Source organism: Protopterus annectens, chromosome 13.part0 (assembly GCF_019279795.1).
Source record: "Protopterus annectens isolate FY-2018-M chromosome 13.part0, PAN1.0, whole genome shotgun sequence".
Classification (NCBI taxonomy): domain Eukaryota; kingdom Metazoa; phylum Chordata; order Ceratodontiformes; family Protopteridae; genus Protopterus; species Protopterus annectens.
This window is the reverse complement of record NC_056747.1, coordinates 1,128,175,420-1,128,194,183: the sequence shown is the minus strand read 5'-3', so window position 1 is coordinate 1,128,194,183 and position 18,764 is coordinate 1,128,175,420. Positions and strand designations below refer to the sequence as shown.

At 37.8% G+C, this 18,764-nt stretch overlaps 1 protein-coding gene across 5 annotated transcripts in view; it reads right to left on the bottom strand.

Annotated features, from left to right (window-relative positions):
* Positions 1-18,764, bottom strand: part of ADAM11 (ADAM metallopeptidase domain 11) — a 1,438,613-nt gene that overhangs the window by 814,980 nt on the left and 604,869 nt on the right. For all 5 annotated transcript variants that reach the window (XM_044055102.1, XM_044055103.1, XM_044055105.1 and 2 more), the window contains exons 8-9: positions 7,171-7,238; positions 6,311-6,385 (exon numbers count right to left, since the gene is read on the bottom strand). In XM_044055102.1, the coding sequence (XP_043911037.1) occupies positions 6,311-6,385; positions 7,171-7,238 (143 nt within the window). The remainder of the gene's footprint in view (positions 1-6,310; positions 6,386-7,170; positions 7,239-18,764) is intronic.

The following is an 18,764-nucleotide window of genomic DNA, read 5'->3' as shown; positions in this document are numbered from 1 at the left end:
CCAGTGTCTAATAGCTGACTATGTCTTTGTTAATAATTTCCATGATACTTCATTCCAAGGCTTTGCATATTAGTCTAGTCAGACTAACAGGTCTGTAGTTTCCGGAGTCAGTTGATGCCATAAATATAGTATCAAAGATTTCTATGACATTTAGAGAAAAGTAATAAAATATTATTTTTCATGTAAAGTATCAACACACAAACCATTTTCCATGATCTCCCACAGGACAGAACTGCCCAAATCAGGACTGCTTTGCAGAAAGAGAGACAGGTAACAACCCTATCAGCTAGGTTCACTGATATTGTTTCTCTTCCTGTCTTCAGTAAAGACAATGGAAAACAGTTTCACAGCTCTCTTGTCTAGTTTTATTTTTTGGAGCAGCTGCTGAGTTCCTGACACCAGCTTGACTAATTGCCTGTCTAAGATTGTTAGCAGTATTTGACAGGGTAAATTACAGATTTATGTTATGCAGTCAGAGACAAATTCCTCTGCAAAATTTGTGAGAAGTTAAGCTTAAACAAAAAAGTGGTCCGGGTTTCCATTCATTTGAGGCAAGGAAATGAAAGTTCTATAAAGTACATGAAGGTTACTGGTACCTTTATAACCCTTGAATTAACTATAATGTAGAGAGAAAAGTAACTTAAGGGTTGAATTAACTCATTCAAGCCTACAGCACCTTTTTGTATATTTCCAGTTCATACCCATAGGTCTTTATGACATCCAGACCTTTTTTGGGGTCTGGCTTCTTTAATTGAGTGACTCACCAGCTAATAATGGACAGCATTAGAAGGTGCAAGGAGTTATTAACAAAATGACATTAGGATTGTTAATCTAGGATATCCTGCACTAGAGGAATTAATCACTTATTATTCATATTTTCATGTTTATGTTCTTATTTTCATAACTAATAGACCTACATGTTATTGAGAGGTACTATATGATATGCTATGGTGGGAGACAGGAAAATTTGTTGTCGGTGTCTTCTTATATCACAATATACTGGAGATATTACTAGTTGTATGATAGTAATTATGCAAATAAACAATATATTTACATATGCACTTAATACTTCAAAAAAACAAGTGACTTACAAACTGTTGCATGACATCAGGAAAAACCTTATATGCTGTTGAAAAAATTTCGATAGTTGCAGTGTAAGTTGCACATTTTGAGAGATCCTCACTGTTATTATTTATTTTGCTAATTATTCAGTTAGGCATATGTTTTCGCATTTCATTAAGTATCTCAAAAAACGTGCACTCCTAGAGGAATTTCTTGTTGTCATTTGAAAGCTTATGTCTGGTTACAAAAAATGTTCCAACAATATGTCTGTGCTGTACTGTTTCCAAGATATGACAATGTTTAACAAAATTAGTTTTGGGTTTGTGTGCATTATATTATTTATGGAAAGTCTATGAATGCATTAGTAACACTGTAAAGAATACTCCTTATTGATAACATTGCTATTTGCACAGTTTTAGTAGCTTGTATTTTTCTTAAAATATTCTTAAAATATTTACATTTGTTTATCTTATGCTTTTTAAGTTTATGTTTCAGAAAATGCTCTGCAATCCAAGATGTGTGTAGGCCATTAGAGGTGTGACATTCCTCACCATATATTTGTTAATGAATTAAACTGTAAGAGAAGGTGTTTTTCGTTAACCGTGGTTTGGTAATTTCAGTTACCATGCACTTACTCCCAGCTTTTGATTAGGTTACAATTGTTTGTTTTAAAAACCTGCCCTACTGCTCCACTTAATCAATTGTATACCGCAAATTATTCCCCCTGTTATTCATAAACAGAGTACACAGATGTGTATAACCATTATATGCACTATATTTAGTGCGCCACCAATGACTACTGTGATTCACAAACATGATTATGGCAGTCACCATTCTCATTTTACTGAATGGTGTACAGGAGCACACAATAACCTGATACATACACGGCACTCATCTTATCAGACTGGCAGGCATGTGTGTGTGTGTGTGTGTGGGGGGGGGGTAATGGGTGATAGTATGTTTGCTTGCACCATGGGGAACTCCATTGTTGGAAGGGATATTCCTGCCATACAATGGAATCTGTGTTGTATTTATTTTTTGTTGTTTGTTTGGATCTTTGTTGCCTTGTTTTACTGTACTAATATGTCGCTCAGTTGATGTGCTACAGCATCAGGATGTAAAAGCAGTATCCAAACATTAACTGGGAGAACTACTCAAGTACAAACTCCCTTGCCCAACATTTCCTAGAATTTATAAACTCAAATGCCCTGGATCAACTGGTCAACACCCCCACCAGAGGTGACAACATACTGGACCTGGTCATCACCAACATGGGTGACTGGTGTTCCACACCGGAGATCAACCCCTCGCTGGTTAGATCTGACCATAAACTAATCACTCTGGATATCCACATTCCGCCACCACCCCCAGTCAAAGAAACCACCGTGAAAAACTTTTCAAAAGCAAACTTCATGTTACTTAAGACCGAGGTTGGAAGTTTCAAAGCCCCCATGCTAAAGAATAATGCTGTCCAAGCTGCAAAATCCTTTACTAATGCACTCTATGGGCACCTACAAGAATGCATGGATCGTGCTATCCCAAACAAAACTAAGACTCACTCCTCCAAGAAAAGGAAACCAGTCTGGTGGACCCCTGCCATAAACAAGCTATACAATAGAAGGAGGAAACTAGTACAGAAAAGAGTAAAATCCCAAGAAGGGAAGACATCCCTGATCAGTATCAGCAAGAAAATACGTTCCCTCATAAAAATCATCCAAGGCTAGCTTCAGAAAAAAAATTGCCATGGACTCCAAAGATAACCACAAGGCATTCTTTAGCTATGTCAAGAATCTAAGTGGCAATTCTCAGATCTGCTCAGAGTTAGAGTCGAATGGCACAAAATACACTGAACCGACCAATATAGCCAGCATCATGGCAGACAGGTTCAGTGTAAACTTCACCCCCCTCCCACCCCCAAAAGGGCCCATAACTATACCAGAAGAATGTAGTGCCCCTGAAATCACAGACACTCAGATTAAAACAGCCCTTTCAAAAGCCAAAAACACAGCATCAGTGGGACCGTCCCCGGCTGTGTCCTACACAAGCTCAAAGATGAACTAACCCCTCACCTAAACACACTGTTTAAACTCAGCCTCTCCACAGGCTATGTGCCCACAGAATGGCGCACAGCAACAGTTATTCCGCTTCATGAAGGTGGAGCCACAACGGACCCCAGGAACTATCGCCCTATAAACCTGACTAGCTTGTTCTGCAAAGCTATGGAGCGCATCATCATGGATCTCATTAACAGAGACATAGGAAACCTCCAAACACTGGACCCTACCCAGTTCGGCTTTGTTAAGGGCAGATCATACCTCCTAAATCTGGTGGACTTCTTTGAGACAGTTACCAAGGCTATAGATGGGGGAAAGGTGGTCCACACAGCCTACCTAGACCTTGCAAAGGCCTTTGACACCATTCCCCACTCAGGTATTATAGACAAGCTCACCAGCCTGAACATAAACCCCTACGTCATGAGATGGGTTGCCAAACCAGTTACAAGTGGCATTCCCCAGGGCTCAGTCCTAGGACCCCTGCTGTTCGGCATATGCTTCTCAGAGGTACAGGCAAGCACAGGAGGACTATGGCTGACCAAGTTTGCAGATGACTGCAAACTAGGGGCTATAATTGACTCTCCAGCTGACACAAACATCCTCCAAAAGGGTCTCACTGAGACAGATACCTGGTGTCAAAACCATGACCTCAAGCTAAATGCCAAAAAGTGCATAGTCATCCCTTTTGGAAAAAACAGAGTACCCACAAACTACCACATAGGTGGTAGCCCCCTAAATACGGAAGACGTAATAAGGGATCTGGGAACCCAAGTAGATAGTAACCTCTCCTTTGATAATCACATTGCCAAAGTGGTTAGAAAATCCTTCTATGTGGCCCACCTAATCATAAAAGGGTTTGCATCCAGATCGAAAGAGGTCATTGGGCCCCTCTATGAATCACTCATCAGATCCATCACTGAGTATAGTGCCCCATTTGGGATGTACCTTACAAGACACCTGCAATAACTGGAAAGACCACAGAAGTACCTCACCAAGAGGATCACTGACCTCATGCAGATGCCCTATGCAGCTCGACTGAAGAAACTCCAGCTGTACTCGGTTGCATACCGCCTACTCAGAGGTGATCTCTTCCTGACGTACAAGACCATGTCCAACCCAGAATTAATGGACATGCTCCACCTAAAGAAAACCATATCCCCTCGAGCCACACGCTCCAGGGATCTAAACCTCACCATAACAATAAATAGGACGTGTTGGAGGGATAGATTCCTGTCCCAGAGACTTCCCATGCTCTGGAACAAGATTCCAATCTACATTAGGCAGAGCTCCTCGTTAACTCTCTTCAAGAGAAACCTTGACGAGTGGATGGGAAACAGAAAGTTTACCCCAGGGATCACTTCAATGGCTGTGCTGGACAGAGGTACAGGGAACTAATCTAAGGGGGCGGCGAAAGCCAACACATTCCGGCTAGGCTTATAAATGCCTTTGGGCAGATAGCCTAGTACCTACCTATGAACCTATGAACCTATGATGGTCCTAATTCATCACTTGAAACCCCAAAACAGCACTGGGATGGAAAATGCAATCAGGGTTTGAACACAGGAACTTCCTGTGAAAAAATATTAGAAGATGATCGATACTGTGCAAACAGCTGAAAGGAATTGGGGTCAGTTGCAGCAATACACCCCTTATTTGTGGCCCAAAGTTAAAATTGCAGGTCAAAACGTCTAGCCCTTTTTACTATGTGAATTTGAGATTTGTTTGAAAAATTATGGAATACAGTACATACAATATACTTGTGTCACCCTATTGCAAAGGACTGCTTGAAGAAAGATTTATTGACAATTTAGAGATTATTTATGTAAAGCTTACAAGGCTTATGGTGATGAAATGGACTCACATTGCCAAAAAATACTTTCATCAATTTCAACAAAAAGCTTTTGTGCAGAAGGTAGCCCTCTTGTACCACCCAGCGAATATATACTAACTCCAAGGTCACATAAGAGTGAGAAAAAGTGTAACTTCAGAAATTGCTAAAAAGTGGTTTTCAGCTATTTTTGTTCTACCAAGCAGTACTTGATATAAATGCCTCATCAGATTGACTATAACCCTAATGAGATAACCTGGGATTTAGCCTTCGAACTTATCAAGTGTTGTGGAGTACATTAACAGTAATTTTGAGAAAACATCTTCTGAGGTTTCAAAATGTCTTAAATACAAATATAGGAAAACAAGTCTGTCTGTAGCACAAGTTACCCAATCTCATTCTAGACTCATTACTTTACTCAAGAGTTTCTAATTAAGCATTATGTGAAGCAGAGAAACATTTGTCTGTACTGTGCTTTAGAAATAAAAAAATTATGAAACCCTTAGATTAACAAAGCCGGAAGACAGAAGGCCACAATTCATGGCACCAGAGATGGACATCTTGTTTCCAGTCATAGCTACAATGTCTGCCTTGCAAGAGGGGAGGATAGAATGTGGACTCAGCAAGTGGGCCATATTTCATGTCGTACTCTAGTGCTAGATGACACAAACTAGCCTTTATGGGAGCATGCGAACAAGATGCAAGTGGCCGGATGCATGCCAAAATAGAAAAAAATGTCTGTATTTGATCTCTCTCCAGATTTACGTATACCTCTCAACTTGCAGACATTGAAAATTGGAACAAAGGTCCTTGAAAAATAGGAACATCCAGCTAAAAATCTGGACATCTAATTAGCATGACATTTGAATACCAAATAATTCAAAACTCTTTCTGCTTCCAGTAGGAATATGGAATACTACTCAGAAAAACACTTAAAAAATCAGAGAGTGAAAAAAACAATGAAAAATACAAGCACAATATCAAAGATACCATCTAAAATCTGTAGACTTTAATGAACTGTATCACAAACTTCTACCACACAAGGTCATTTATTTTTGTTTCAGAAAAAGGAAGGTGTAAGATGTGTGTTGTCTCTAAATTATTGTTTCCACTATTATGTTGATCATTTAATGCAGTTTTCTGTGTACTAGATAGCTTCAAAAATCACATGTGATAAGGAGGATTTAGAAAATTGTCTGAAGAGATAAATCAAGTTGAAAATAGGGACATACCTCCAAAAATACGGACATCGTAAATCAGGCCTGAAAGTAGTAACATTCCTCCAAACTAGGGATAATTGAGAGGTCACTTAAATGATCAACATTTGTATAGAGTAAAAAGCACTGACAAATTATACACCACTTACCAGGTGATGGTCATTGACAACAATCAGCTCAATGTATTTTGTTTCACTCTGTACACTTGTTCGTAAATATGGGATCTGTGAAAAAAATAAGCACAGAAGATGTGTGTTATTTAGCTGTCATGTTTGACTGGGTGTTGTTAGTTATATGGAAGAATCATGCAACAACAGTAGGCAAAACAGGAAAAATAGCATCATAAAAAGTGACGTACAAAGTGCAACAATACACAGCAGAAAATCTGTTTTACTTCAAACTTCATAAAAAAGTGATTCAGCACATCACTGAAATCTGTGTAAAATACCAGAGTTCACTGCTTGGTTTACAGTGGTTTTGTTTAAAACACCAGTATCATGCACTGTATACCAAAAGTCAAAGATCACTGCAAGCTTTTCTCTCAAAAATGCCAATAACAGCTGAAAAGTCGGGAATCTAAATTGCATTATTATACTACTCTGTGTGTAGTTATGATACCACACACTCCTGCTGAAAGTGAACTAAAGGTCCTGCTTCACAACCACAGCCTGCTAACCCATTTACTACTGCATGATTTTCTAGATATAACTACAGTCAAATGTTACCTAAAAATTAGAAATGACAAGAAAACATTTAATAATCTAAGTGGTTTAGCTGTCACCTGTGTACTTTAAATTGCTTTTTTTTGGACATTTGTTTTAAAGTATTCTTGCATCTATAACATCTTTACATTCACCCCAAAAATCTATTTCATACACAACTGTTGTTGCATATTACTTATATCTTCATTAAATAGGTTGGCATTGACGGCTCTCTACAGTGAATGTCTATATGACTTGTTAATTTATTGAGACTAAAGAAAACATTCTTTCAAAAAGTAATACATTACCTGGCGTTTCCTCCTTGTCTTGGATGCATTGAATGGAATAAACCAGTCCAAGTCTGATAATAAGCATTCTAATGTGGAAGGGTGTTGAATGACAGGAGAAAGAAAGAAAAAAAACATTACAAAATCACAATCTGCTAGAGAAATTCCTTCAAGAAGAATTACTGTATCAACTAAGCAAGTCTAGAACTTGCTACTAATTACTACTTGGAAGAAAACAGATAAGAGCTCTGGCACGGGAAGAATTCACAGAGCAAAATCAGCTTAGAAATGCATGCAGCTGACATAACCATAGTTCAAGCATTTCTTTGTACATACTTTGCAGAAAAAATGATGTTGTCGCTCTCTAGTTTTACCAGTCATTGTCAAGTTAAAAACCAGTAGGTTTGACCTCATGAAGATAACAATGTCATGGTCCAGCAATTGTACAGGTTGTACTGCTTTTAGTGATGTTATAGCCAATAAGGTTTCATTTTTATGGTTCTAATGGGTCAAACCCTAAAGGGTCACACATTCACAAGCCATCTTCTGGTTACAGAGCCTTCTCGATGTTCCCATTTATAAATTAAATTGGTGTCAGTGCAGCATTACTCAAAACCAGACCCCCTCCCCATTCCTCACCTGGTCACTGACTCACACATTTGTCATATTTTCATTACTAATAATGTATTTTATCTTATGGTTTGCCTGGATGAACCCTTCCTTCCCTGCTCCTAAGTGACATAATTTCTTCCCTGGAGAATTACTGGTGACTGTTGTCACCCTTCTCTGTGTCTTCCCTAACCCAGGTTATCTGCTGCCTTCTTCTGTGGATTCCTGGTGATAAATGCTGTCTGGCTGAGGCGACATAACCTAACTGGCTGAAGAAGTGCAGAGGTGAGGTCTGTTACCTGCAGCTTCCACAAATCTGCAGCTATGCAAGTCAGTTACAGGATAAATTTTATCACCCCAGACATTCATCAGCATGTATGACTATATTGAACAAAGGCATGATCCATGGAGCAAGAGCATGCAACCCTATAATAGCAAGCCTACTCACTCCTGTTTAGTGACACAGTTGTGCTTAGCATGTCTCTATATCACATGTACAAGACCCCCCAACTGTATGAAAAATAAATTGCAATTTAAACAACAATAGTGAATACTGAAACATATTGTTGCACTATTAAGGCATTTTTGCTGTAAGGCTTTGTAACCTGTATGCCCAATGTTGGGGGCTGGGCCCCTGTACCTACATTGTTTATATATTAACTCGGACATCACTATATCTTGAAGTAAAGGAAATGCTGTAAAGTACCAAAAGCTCAGACTTCCTACATATTCTCCCAAACTTTGCCATGTAGTTCTGCTGTTCCAAGGATCACAGTACAATCCTTAGAATTTCATCATGCATCAACTCAGGCCTCCAGTCAGTATGTGCTTGGCAATAAAATGGCTTCAAGCATGCCCTGGTCTCTATGAAAGCTTCAACTTCAACTTTATTAAAATATTTAACTACCTATGCACTTGAACAAAAACAAAATAATGTCATCTTATGGCTTACCCCTATTTTTAATTTTCAAAGTATATAACATGCAAGGCAGAAAAATGGTGATGAAGTCATTCAGTGATTCAGCTAGGAGGAATCAAAGAGTTTAAATCCATGTTGGACCAATGAAATGCACATACAGAAAGAACTGAGTTTGTTTTTGTAAATGACATGCTTTTTGTACAGGAACAATATAATATTGAGTGTTATGAGTGGTCCCCATTTGGATTATTATTTTAGAACCTAAGAAACCAAATAACACAGGATTGCTAAAATGTTGAAGGAACATTTCAGCTTAAATTGCTGGTAACTGCAACCATAGGCCTAATGGGATAGTGACATTATTAAACTGAAACAGGGTGCTGTGAACTTTGAATTTGGTATTGGACTGAATTAAGCACTTAGAGAGAGATTTCTGAATGACATTTGCAAAGAAGTTTGTCAAAGAAAAATATTCTATGCAATATTTTTCTCCTCTGCACCTATCAGCCATCAAACTGCTACCATGACAACTTTTGCCTATTTGCTTGTCTTTATGGGCTGGGCACAACACAAAGATCATTGATGCAATCATTAGAGGAGTTTTCCCTTCAAGTACTATCATTCTTTGCATGCCGGCAAGGTACCAAGAGTTAGAGTAGCAGAGGTGAGGCACGGTAAATCTGAATATAAGTCCTTATACTGTGTGATGGGTATCTAACTGGTTCTCTGACAGAACCCATGTGGTTAGAGTCAGAGGTGCCACTTCTGAATGCAAAAAAGCAACCAGTGGTGTACCATAGGGTTCAGTTTCGGGCCCTTTGCTATCTGGCATAAATTTCTCAGACCTTCGAGTCAGCACTTCTGACATATGGTTAGCAAAGTTTGCAGATGACTGTAAAATGAGTGTTGTTATTAGATCTTCAATTGACTCACAACTGCTCCAACACAGCTTAGACCGTGCTAACAATTAGTGCAAGAACAACAGTCTCAAATTAAATGTGAAAAAATGTAGCATAATTCATTTTGGTAAACAAAACTATTTCTCTTACCACATAGGAGATGCATCCCTCCAATCAGACACTGTAGTAAGGGCTCTAGGTACTGCCATTGATAAGGCCTTATCATTTGGCCATCATGTCTCCACTGTAGGTTAAAAAGCCTTTTGTCTTGCAATCTAATTACCAAAGGCATCTCTACTAGATACAAAGAATTCTTAATTTTCCTTTACTCATATCCTAATAGAATCATTATTGAATATAATACAATTTTACACATCTATTTATCTAAACATATCACACAATGTGAGACACCTCAGAGATTCATAATTAAAAGGATCCATGGCCTCAAAAATCTTAGTTATCAGGAGAAACTGGCAGCCCTTTCTCTGTACTCAGTCTCTTACAGTCTCCATAGAAATATATGCCTAGCTTTTCGTTTCCTGAAAGCTCAAACCCTATTTGATCTCCTATCCCTTCACAGAACTAATGGTTCATTAAATACTTGGTTAAATGAACTAAACCTTCATCAGGAGATAAATAAGACATGTTGTTGTGATAGATTCCTATCCCAATGTATCCCTCACCTCTGGATCAGACTTCCACTACATGTCAAGCACAGCAGCACCCTTGCCACCTTTAAGGTAAACCTAAATAATTGGATGGGCAGCCTCAAATTCTCTCCTGGTCTATCTTGACGTGCCCTCCTTGAGGGTAGAGGGAATTTTGAATAGGGTGTTTGGCTATGCTTGAAATGGTCTGCAGACCGATTGCCTAGAACTTACATATGGACCCATGACCCGAAGATAGCAAACTAAAGTGTTAAAAGTTAGATCACTCCTAACATCAAAGAAAGAAAAGTAGATAAATAGCTCGAAGGACTTGAGACAGGAGGTATTATTAGTCAGGTGATGTTAGCAAATTAGCAGGTCTAAATACTACTGCTGGATTAAAAGTACAATGACAGACATACTTTTGATAATTGCAGACTGACTGTTAATAGGCCACAAACAATGAGAAGTATCTGTTTTCTTATATGGAAGAGATGATGCCCAAGTTAAGAGGTAGGACTGGGTTTTCTAAAACCAAACTAGCCACTTTTTATCAACAGGTATTACTGGAAAACAATTCTGAAAAGTGAATAATGATGAATGCACACAGAGGCATGTTTGGTAGAGCATGTTACCATTTAAGAGAAGCTCCACACAATCTTTTTTTTTTTTATTGCAAAGCATAATAGAACACTTTTTCAAGGACTTGAATGCAGTTGTGTACCTGGATGATTTGCTGATTAGATTACCCTGAAGGCAGGTAGTGAGCACCTGAGTAACTTACATAAAGAGATATAATATCTGTAAGATTATAGTCTAAAAGTTTAAAAAAAGAAATTGCAGACTGAATATCTGTGATGTGTTTTGAACATAAAAGGAATAGACTCACTCACTATGAAGATAAAATCCATTCATGAAGCAACCCCTCCCCTAGTCACTGCATATGTGAAAGAACAGCCATTGTTTTGGTTTTATTAATTACTGTAGAAAGCTAATTCCTAAAAAAGTGACTGTTGGCACAATACAGTGCATCATAGCTTGCTGAAAGATGAAAAGGCATGACTTGCAAAACTTTGGGCAAAAATGTTAAAAAATACAAACAGATGCTGACTTGTAATAAGGTGTTGGTACACTGTAAATAAGAGTTACCACATCAGTGTTTGCTATGCCTCAGCCGGTGCCAAAACTGTAGTGATTTGGCATGCCATATCTTTAGGGGATAAAAGATCAGCTGCTTATGCATCAAGATCCTTCAGTCCTACTGAGAGAAAATATTCTCAAATAAAGAAGGAAATTCTTGCTTTAATTTTTGGAGTAAAGAAATTCCATCAATATCTCCAAGGTACAAAATAATTCAACATGATTAATGAATGCAAACTTTTATTAATGTTATTTGGTATGCATAAGAGTTTGCCAACCATGGTGGTTGCAAGAAGACAAAGATAGACTTATAATAATGTCAGCTTGTGACTATCAAATACAGTGTTTCCAAGATTTGAGGTAATGCTGGACTTTATGGAGTCCTGTTATCTGTATTTTCAGATAAGGTTACAGGAGGAATCACCAAATATGTGAATGCTTTGATCAAAGAACATTTTTGGGTCACGTTATTTACAGCAGATTTGGTCACAACCATTGGAAGAATGAGGCTCCTTTCCTGGGCACCAAATTGTAAGAGACACTGAAAGTTTAACATCTTACAAGCTTTTACTGAGAGATTGTGATCACTTATGAGACAACCTGTAACCTACCTGTCAAACTTCTGTTTAATCTTAATCGAACCAAAAGTTTGAAAGGGTATTTCAGAGCTATACTGTTAAGGCTCTTATACATAGCACAAGCAGAAACCTATAATTCAAACTGGAAATGGATGATGAAACAGAGGGGAAGCTCATGAAACAAAGAAAGACTGGGATTTTGGATGTAGATCCTTAAGGAGAATAACAATAACCATGCAGAATATTATATTAATAAAGTAGCAGAAAGTATTATAAGAGCTAAGCCAATATGAGAATAGAGAAAGGAGATTCTGCCAATAGGGATGACTGCAATTAGGGGATACAAACAATAGGCAAGGGGGTGGAACTTAATGTAGAAAACTGGTAAAAGAATCAAGGTATTGTGAACAAATAATTAGAGAGGGAAAGGTAATAGAATGGGAAGAGATCAAGAATTTACTTGGACTGCAGGATAGAGACTGCCTTCCCTATCAAGGATTGATATCAGAGTATAGGCAGACAGAAAGACATAAGGGGATCTTACGTGAAATGCCAGCACTGGCAGAGTTTTAAGTAGAATCTAGAAGAGAAGCTGCTGTTAAAAAAAAATAATTAGTAGAGCATACAAAATATTGCATGACAACTATAAGAATCAATCACAGGAGGTTAGAAAGAATTGGGAAGAGAGACTGGATAAGCAATTCACAAAAAAATTGGGGGATATATGTATGTATCCCAAATATGCAACAAAGTCTAGGAGATTTGGGATCTTTGCTTGGAAGTGTTTGCATAGGTATTTTTATATCCCAAGTAGACTCCAAAGAATTATTTCTCAGATGGACAAGCAAATGTTGGAGGTGTAATAGGGAAGTAAGAGGTAACGGGGAACATATTTTCTGGGAGTGTAATAAGTTGGCAGACATTAAAGATTCCTTGCAGACTGTTCTGTCAGAAATACTAGGTGAGCAAATTGGCATAACTAAGGAAATGTTTCTTTGAGCTATGATACAGAATTGGAATTACCTGGACATAGTAAGGCCTTGCTGAGTCTAATTATGGCAGCTGCCAAAAAAAGCAATTACTAGAAAATGGAAATCAAAGTCTAAACCAACTTTACTAAAAGAAGTGAATATAGTAACAGAGATAAAACAACTAGAATTGGGATCTTTAGAAAAGGGTAGGAGCAAATCAGAAAAATTGGAATTGTAGGAACAAAACATGTAAAGGAGAATGAGGTTTAAAAGATCACAGGATTTAAATGAGCTATGTAATGTTTGACTGACAATGACTGGATAGATTATAAGTGATATATAATGGTTGCAACTAAAATTATGTCGATATGGTTTGTGATGTATAATGTTTGCAACTAAAATGATGTCAACATGGTTTGTTTTCATTTGTATAAATTTATGATTGCCTATGTCATACATGATAATTTAATAAAGATGTTTGTTGTTTAAAAAAATCAAAACAGAAGTTTAACTGTTAGTCAAATGTTAATAGCTGTTAGTCAAAAGTTAAAAGTGATTATGAAAGAGGAAATAGAAAGTAAGGTAAATTGACCAAGCAAGACCTGAACTGGAAGTCACAATCATGATAAAAAGGCAGTAATATAGGTTCATAGTTGATTACTTAGCTAATATCTTGGGGGCCTTTTTAAACTTAGCCATGCTTCCTAAAGGTAAGAATCAAACACTGTACTTTCTGTCTGAAAGGTAAACACCTTAGCCGTTATGTCAAACCTTAATCCCAAACATTGGAATTGTTTGTGATTTCAGCCCTGGACTTCTTGCACCCTAAGTAAGACACACAGCCCTATACTAAAAGGCATCTAAACATAACACAGTTTCATGAGTGATTACTAGGCTAATAACTTCAGGGAGCCTTTTTAAGTCTAGCCATGCATCTCAAAGTGGGGATCAAACCTTGCACCATTAGTCTGGTGACGCAAATACCATAACCATCATACCACACCCCAAGCCAAACAAGGATGAGGGCATTTACCATATAGAGGTGTTTATACTGCCAATACAGAACTATCTTGAACACTAGGATAATAGACAACAACCTATAAGAAGCTAGTTTCAAACCTGCAAAACTAACCTATATTTACACAAGTCCAGTATTCTACCTACCTACATCCTATGAATATGATAGAAAAGGCTGTTGTTTTGGACACGATTATGCACATTCTAAGGCCTGTATAAAAACAGATGGCTGATTATACTAAAATATTGAAAATAAGTGAAACGAGTGACTCAGAGCAGCTACTTGAGCAATATGATGCCATGTTGCTTCAAAAAAATGGGAAGAATTGAGATAAGGCATTTGAAATATATAGACAAATGGTATATCAGAATAAGTTATAGCAAACTTAGACCTGATAATTTTTTTCAGATGATAAATGAGGAAAGTGAGCTAAGTTCTACTAAGACAATATTAAATTAAGAAAGATATAAGCAGCTTTTAAAAAATAAAAATAAAAAAATAAATTGCATTGTTCTGATTTTTTAGTAAAGATGCAATATTTGAAAAATGAGTGGAACTGTACATTGTCTGCTTGTCTTTGCAGCAGTTTGTAGGAAATCCCTCATCCTGATGTATATAACTGTGAAAACAGCATCTAAAATTCAAACTAAAGCTACAGGAAATCATGTCTGCTACTCAGAAAAAGAGATAGACTGTTAATTTAAGTCAGTCAAGTCTATCATTGCATTTCCTTGCTAGAGCATGCATAAGTGGACAAACCTCAGCTGCATGATACTGACTGCAAATATTCTGAAAAAAATCTATTTTGCACTTGAAAGTTAGAGACAGTTAAAAGCTGTTAAGATCAAGTTTAGCTGATAGTGTTTGGTGTATGCCAACTGTCTGTTTAAAACCTTTAACTTCCTTGTGAAAAAATATTTGGGTTTGCATATTTACTTTACAAGTGCAAATGCTTTATTTTCTTTAATCCAAGCAAATATTTTGATTAATGAGTTTTAAATGCTTATGACTGGTGATTTATCTATTTATTTTTTTATTAGTTTACGAGTATGCATGATGTCCAGCTATACAGCTAAACTAGACATCTCTCCTTCAAAGTATTACTGCTCAAGCTATTGGTACCATTCAGATATTCAAAGTGTGGCATATTTTAAGATTAAACAGTAATTTTTGTTCTTGGTTTGCCAAAGTATTAGCTAGTGGCGCCATACCATAAACTGGAGAAGAGTAGGTTTATGATGGAAGAGAGTTTTCATTTAACCTCTTTCTGAAAAATAGTGTGTGCCTGTGTGTGTGTGTGTGTGTGTGTGTGTGTGTGTGTGTGTGTGTGTGTGTGTGTGTGTGTGTGTCTCTGTGTGTGTCTGTGTGTGTGTGTTAGTGGGCAAAATCCATTTGTACAAGTTTCAGAAACTGTTGGTAAGACCTCACATCACACTGGAGGTCTGTGGTCTCAGAGTAGGTTTAATAAAATCCTGGGGAGACAACGACTGTAAGCAACATCTGCAGCTCTGCAGAGTGAAGCTTATTTGGGTATGAAACATGTTGGATATTACTTAATGGAGCAGTGTGTATTTACTGTATGTTCTTATGTCCAATCTGCACTTGTATATTACATTGTCGTGAGAGAAACTATGCCTCTGCTCATATCATAAATTTCAGCTACTGGTGGGAATTTAAAGCCTTAGTCATCATACATTTTGGTGGTAGTGAGAGGATTCAAACCTCATGCTGCTGCCTGTTCATCACAGTTTTCCTACAGGTCAAGGTATGGATAAAGAAATTGAGATTATTTGCTGTGTTTGAAAGTGAATAAGGTGTGAGCTGTTTAGGCAATGCTGAGACCAAAATGATGCTCTGTACTGAGTTTTTGAAAAAAAAAACACATGTAGACATAGAGAGATTATATCACTTGGCAATATCTGTGCACAGTGAAACTATGATAACCTAAGAATTTTTTAGTTCAGTTCATTTCTTGATATAAGGAGTGTTTTTTCTATGGCAGCTATGGCAACCAGGTGAGAGTTGTACAGTTCAGGCTCTATCGTTTTTATAGTTAGCAATTCTTCTGAAGGTGCACTGCAACAGTGAATGCAATTTTCAGAGGCAATTGCTTAGTATAAATGGTGCAAAATCACATATGGATTTATATGTCCTGCAGTATTAAAGGTTGTTTTTTCAACTGGGGCACACAACATTTTTGTTTATGCACATTCAGCAATGGAAAAGTTAGCAAAGCTAGTGTTATTATCTAAGCATGTGGTGAAAGAAACGGAGTCTACTAAGTCCCACTAAATACATCGGAGTCGAAGAAGGTTGGGATGCCTAGCCTGATCAAAATGAGAAAGATAAAGCATTTGGCTGGAAAGCAATTGCCTGAAAGACTAAATTTGTCAACATTGCTCTGAAATGAGTATTTGGTCTTCTGCTTTAGAAAATGCAGGAATGATTGTTCTAAAAAATTGTACGATAAATATGGATGCTTTGTTGACTGCTATGGTCTACAAAATATTTGGCAATTCACAAGAGGATATTACCATGATTTTTATTATACATAATATAGCACATTTCCATTATTATGTACATTATTTACTTTATACTCTGCCTCTTCCTACTGAGTTGTGATCTAAAGTGAAGCTGTGGTAATCATAATTGTTCTTCATTTCACTTGATGACATAATATGCTTTACATTTTTAATGATAAAGCATTGGATGGAATTTGGAGAAATTAGTATGGTCATCTAAATTACTTTCCGCAGGTAGATCAGTTTAAATCATCCACGAAAAATGTGATTCAGAGAAAGTTTTGGCCACAACGAGGGACACATCATTACTGGCTCATTTGCATGTCTATGAATTACACGTTTCTGCTGCTTGTGCTGAAAGCCCTTTGTGGCAGTAGTTTGGCCACTCATGCATCACATTGGCATAGGTACCCCCCCCCCACACACACACACACACACACACACACACATATGCAGGTATCCAGTCAACATCAAAACCCCAATACTCGATCAGAATCAAACACACTCACCTGCTTGTCCACATATATCCACAGTCTCAATCCCCTACATAGCCCTTTTACTGTAACCACCTAAATGCACACACACACACACACACACACACACACACACACACACACACACACACACACACACACACACACACACACACACGTGGCTTCTTCTATTGAATTCAGTGGGTGATTGCTGTCTTTTGGTTGAATTATTTTTTCACCATTTTGTGAATGGTGCAAATAAAGCAATTTTAACAATAGGTCTACAGAATTAATTCCTATCTCATAGCAGAAACTGAAACGGATTTGCTGTTGACTAATATAATGAAAGAGGTGGATGTTTTCTGTTAATAACTGAAGGACTAGTTAATATGCCTCCATAAAGAAAGTCTGGACAGACCACTAAAGACTTGAATATTATAAATGAGTATTTTATTAACAGTTCAGCTCAGAGTGTTAAAGACACTGGCTATCAGCGTGTTTCCTTGTGTAGTCCTGGGTTTGATTCTTTCAATTTCCACTAGTAAACTGTGTGACTCTAAGCAAATCATTAAACTAGACAGTGCCCCTGGATTGTCCCCAAAAAGAGATTCCTGTGTCCTGTGGCCTTACCAGTTGACAAACTAACAAGCAAACAAACAAAAAACAGACAAATACATATATACATACATAAATACATATAAACATAAACACAGAAAACTCTTCAAATGAATATTATATAGGTTCATAGGAGATTACTAGGCTAATGGGCCTAGGGTCTTTACAAGCCTAGCCCGTGTAATAACCCAAATACCCTTACTGACCATAGTTAGATGGTAATTGTTAGCTGAGCGATTCTGTGATTAACACTGACTACCCCTGTCTATCAGGGACATAGCCCAGGGGTGAATTTACAGTCACCCACCCAATTGTCAAAGTTGTGCTTGAATAAGGTCATTGAGGAGATCTGCTTCACATAGAGTGGGAGCTTAATCCAGAGGAGCGTCAATCGCTAGGAGATATATCTGTCTCTCTAGCATGTTCTGTTAATGCTAGGTTGAGATCCCTGGAGTGAGTTATTCTTGTCCCATTTGATTTGCGGATGTGCGGCATTTCCATTAAAGCAGGGTTCGAGACTGCTCTGCAGGCCAGGCACAGCTCACCTCTCAGCAGCCTGTATGATACAGAGTACAGTGATATGGCTTCCATTTTTTCCATGTATGTTAAGTTTTGGAGGCCCTCGATTCTCTTGGTTAGAAACCTCTGTGGTTTCTCCAGTTGCTGCAGGTGTCTGGTGAGGTACATACAGAAGAGAACATTGTACTCAATTGTACTCAATTAGTGGTCTGATAAGAGTGGAGTACAGTGGAGCTTTAACATCCCTGGTGTTGGATGCAATACCCTTATTTATGAGATGCCCAATGTAGAATGCTTTTCTTACCATTACTGACACATGGTGATCGAAGTTTAAACTGATATTAACCTGTGTCCCCAAGTCTCACACCACTGAGTTTGAGCTTAAAGGTGTCTTATCTATATCATAATTAGCAGAGGCTACTTCTTTGCCAAAAGTGATAATGGGGTAGTTTTTTCTGTTAAGTTTTAGTCCGTGAGTTTGGCACCAATCATTTGTCTGTGTCAACCCTTTCTATAATATGTTAACACTGCTGGGGGACTCTGTGATTGCCCCATTTTACAGCCATCTGCAGACTTGGCAACCTTCACCTGGACTTCAGAGAAATAGATTCCAAACAGTAGAGGGCCCCGCACAGATCCTTGTGGTACCCCACTGAGAACTGGTCTACTGGTGGAGGTGGACTCCCCAACTTTGTGTGTTCTTTG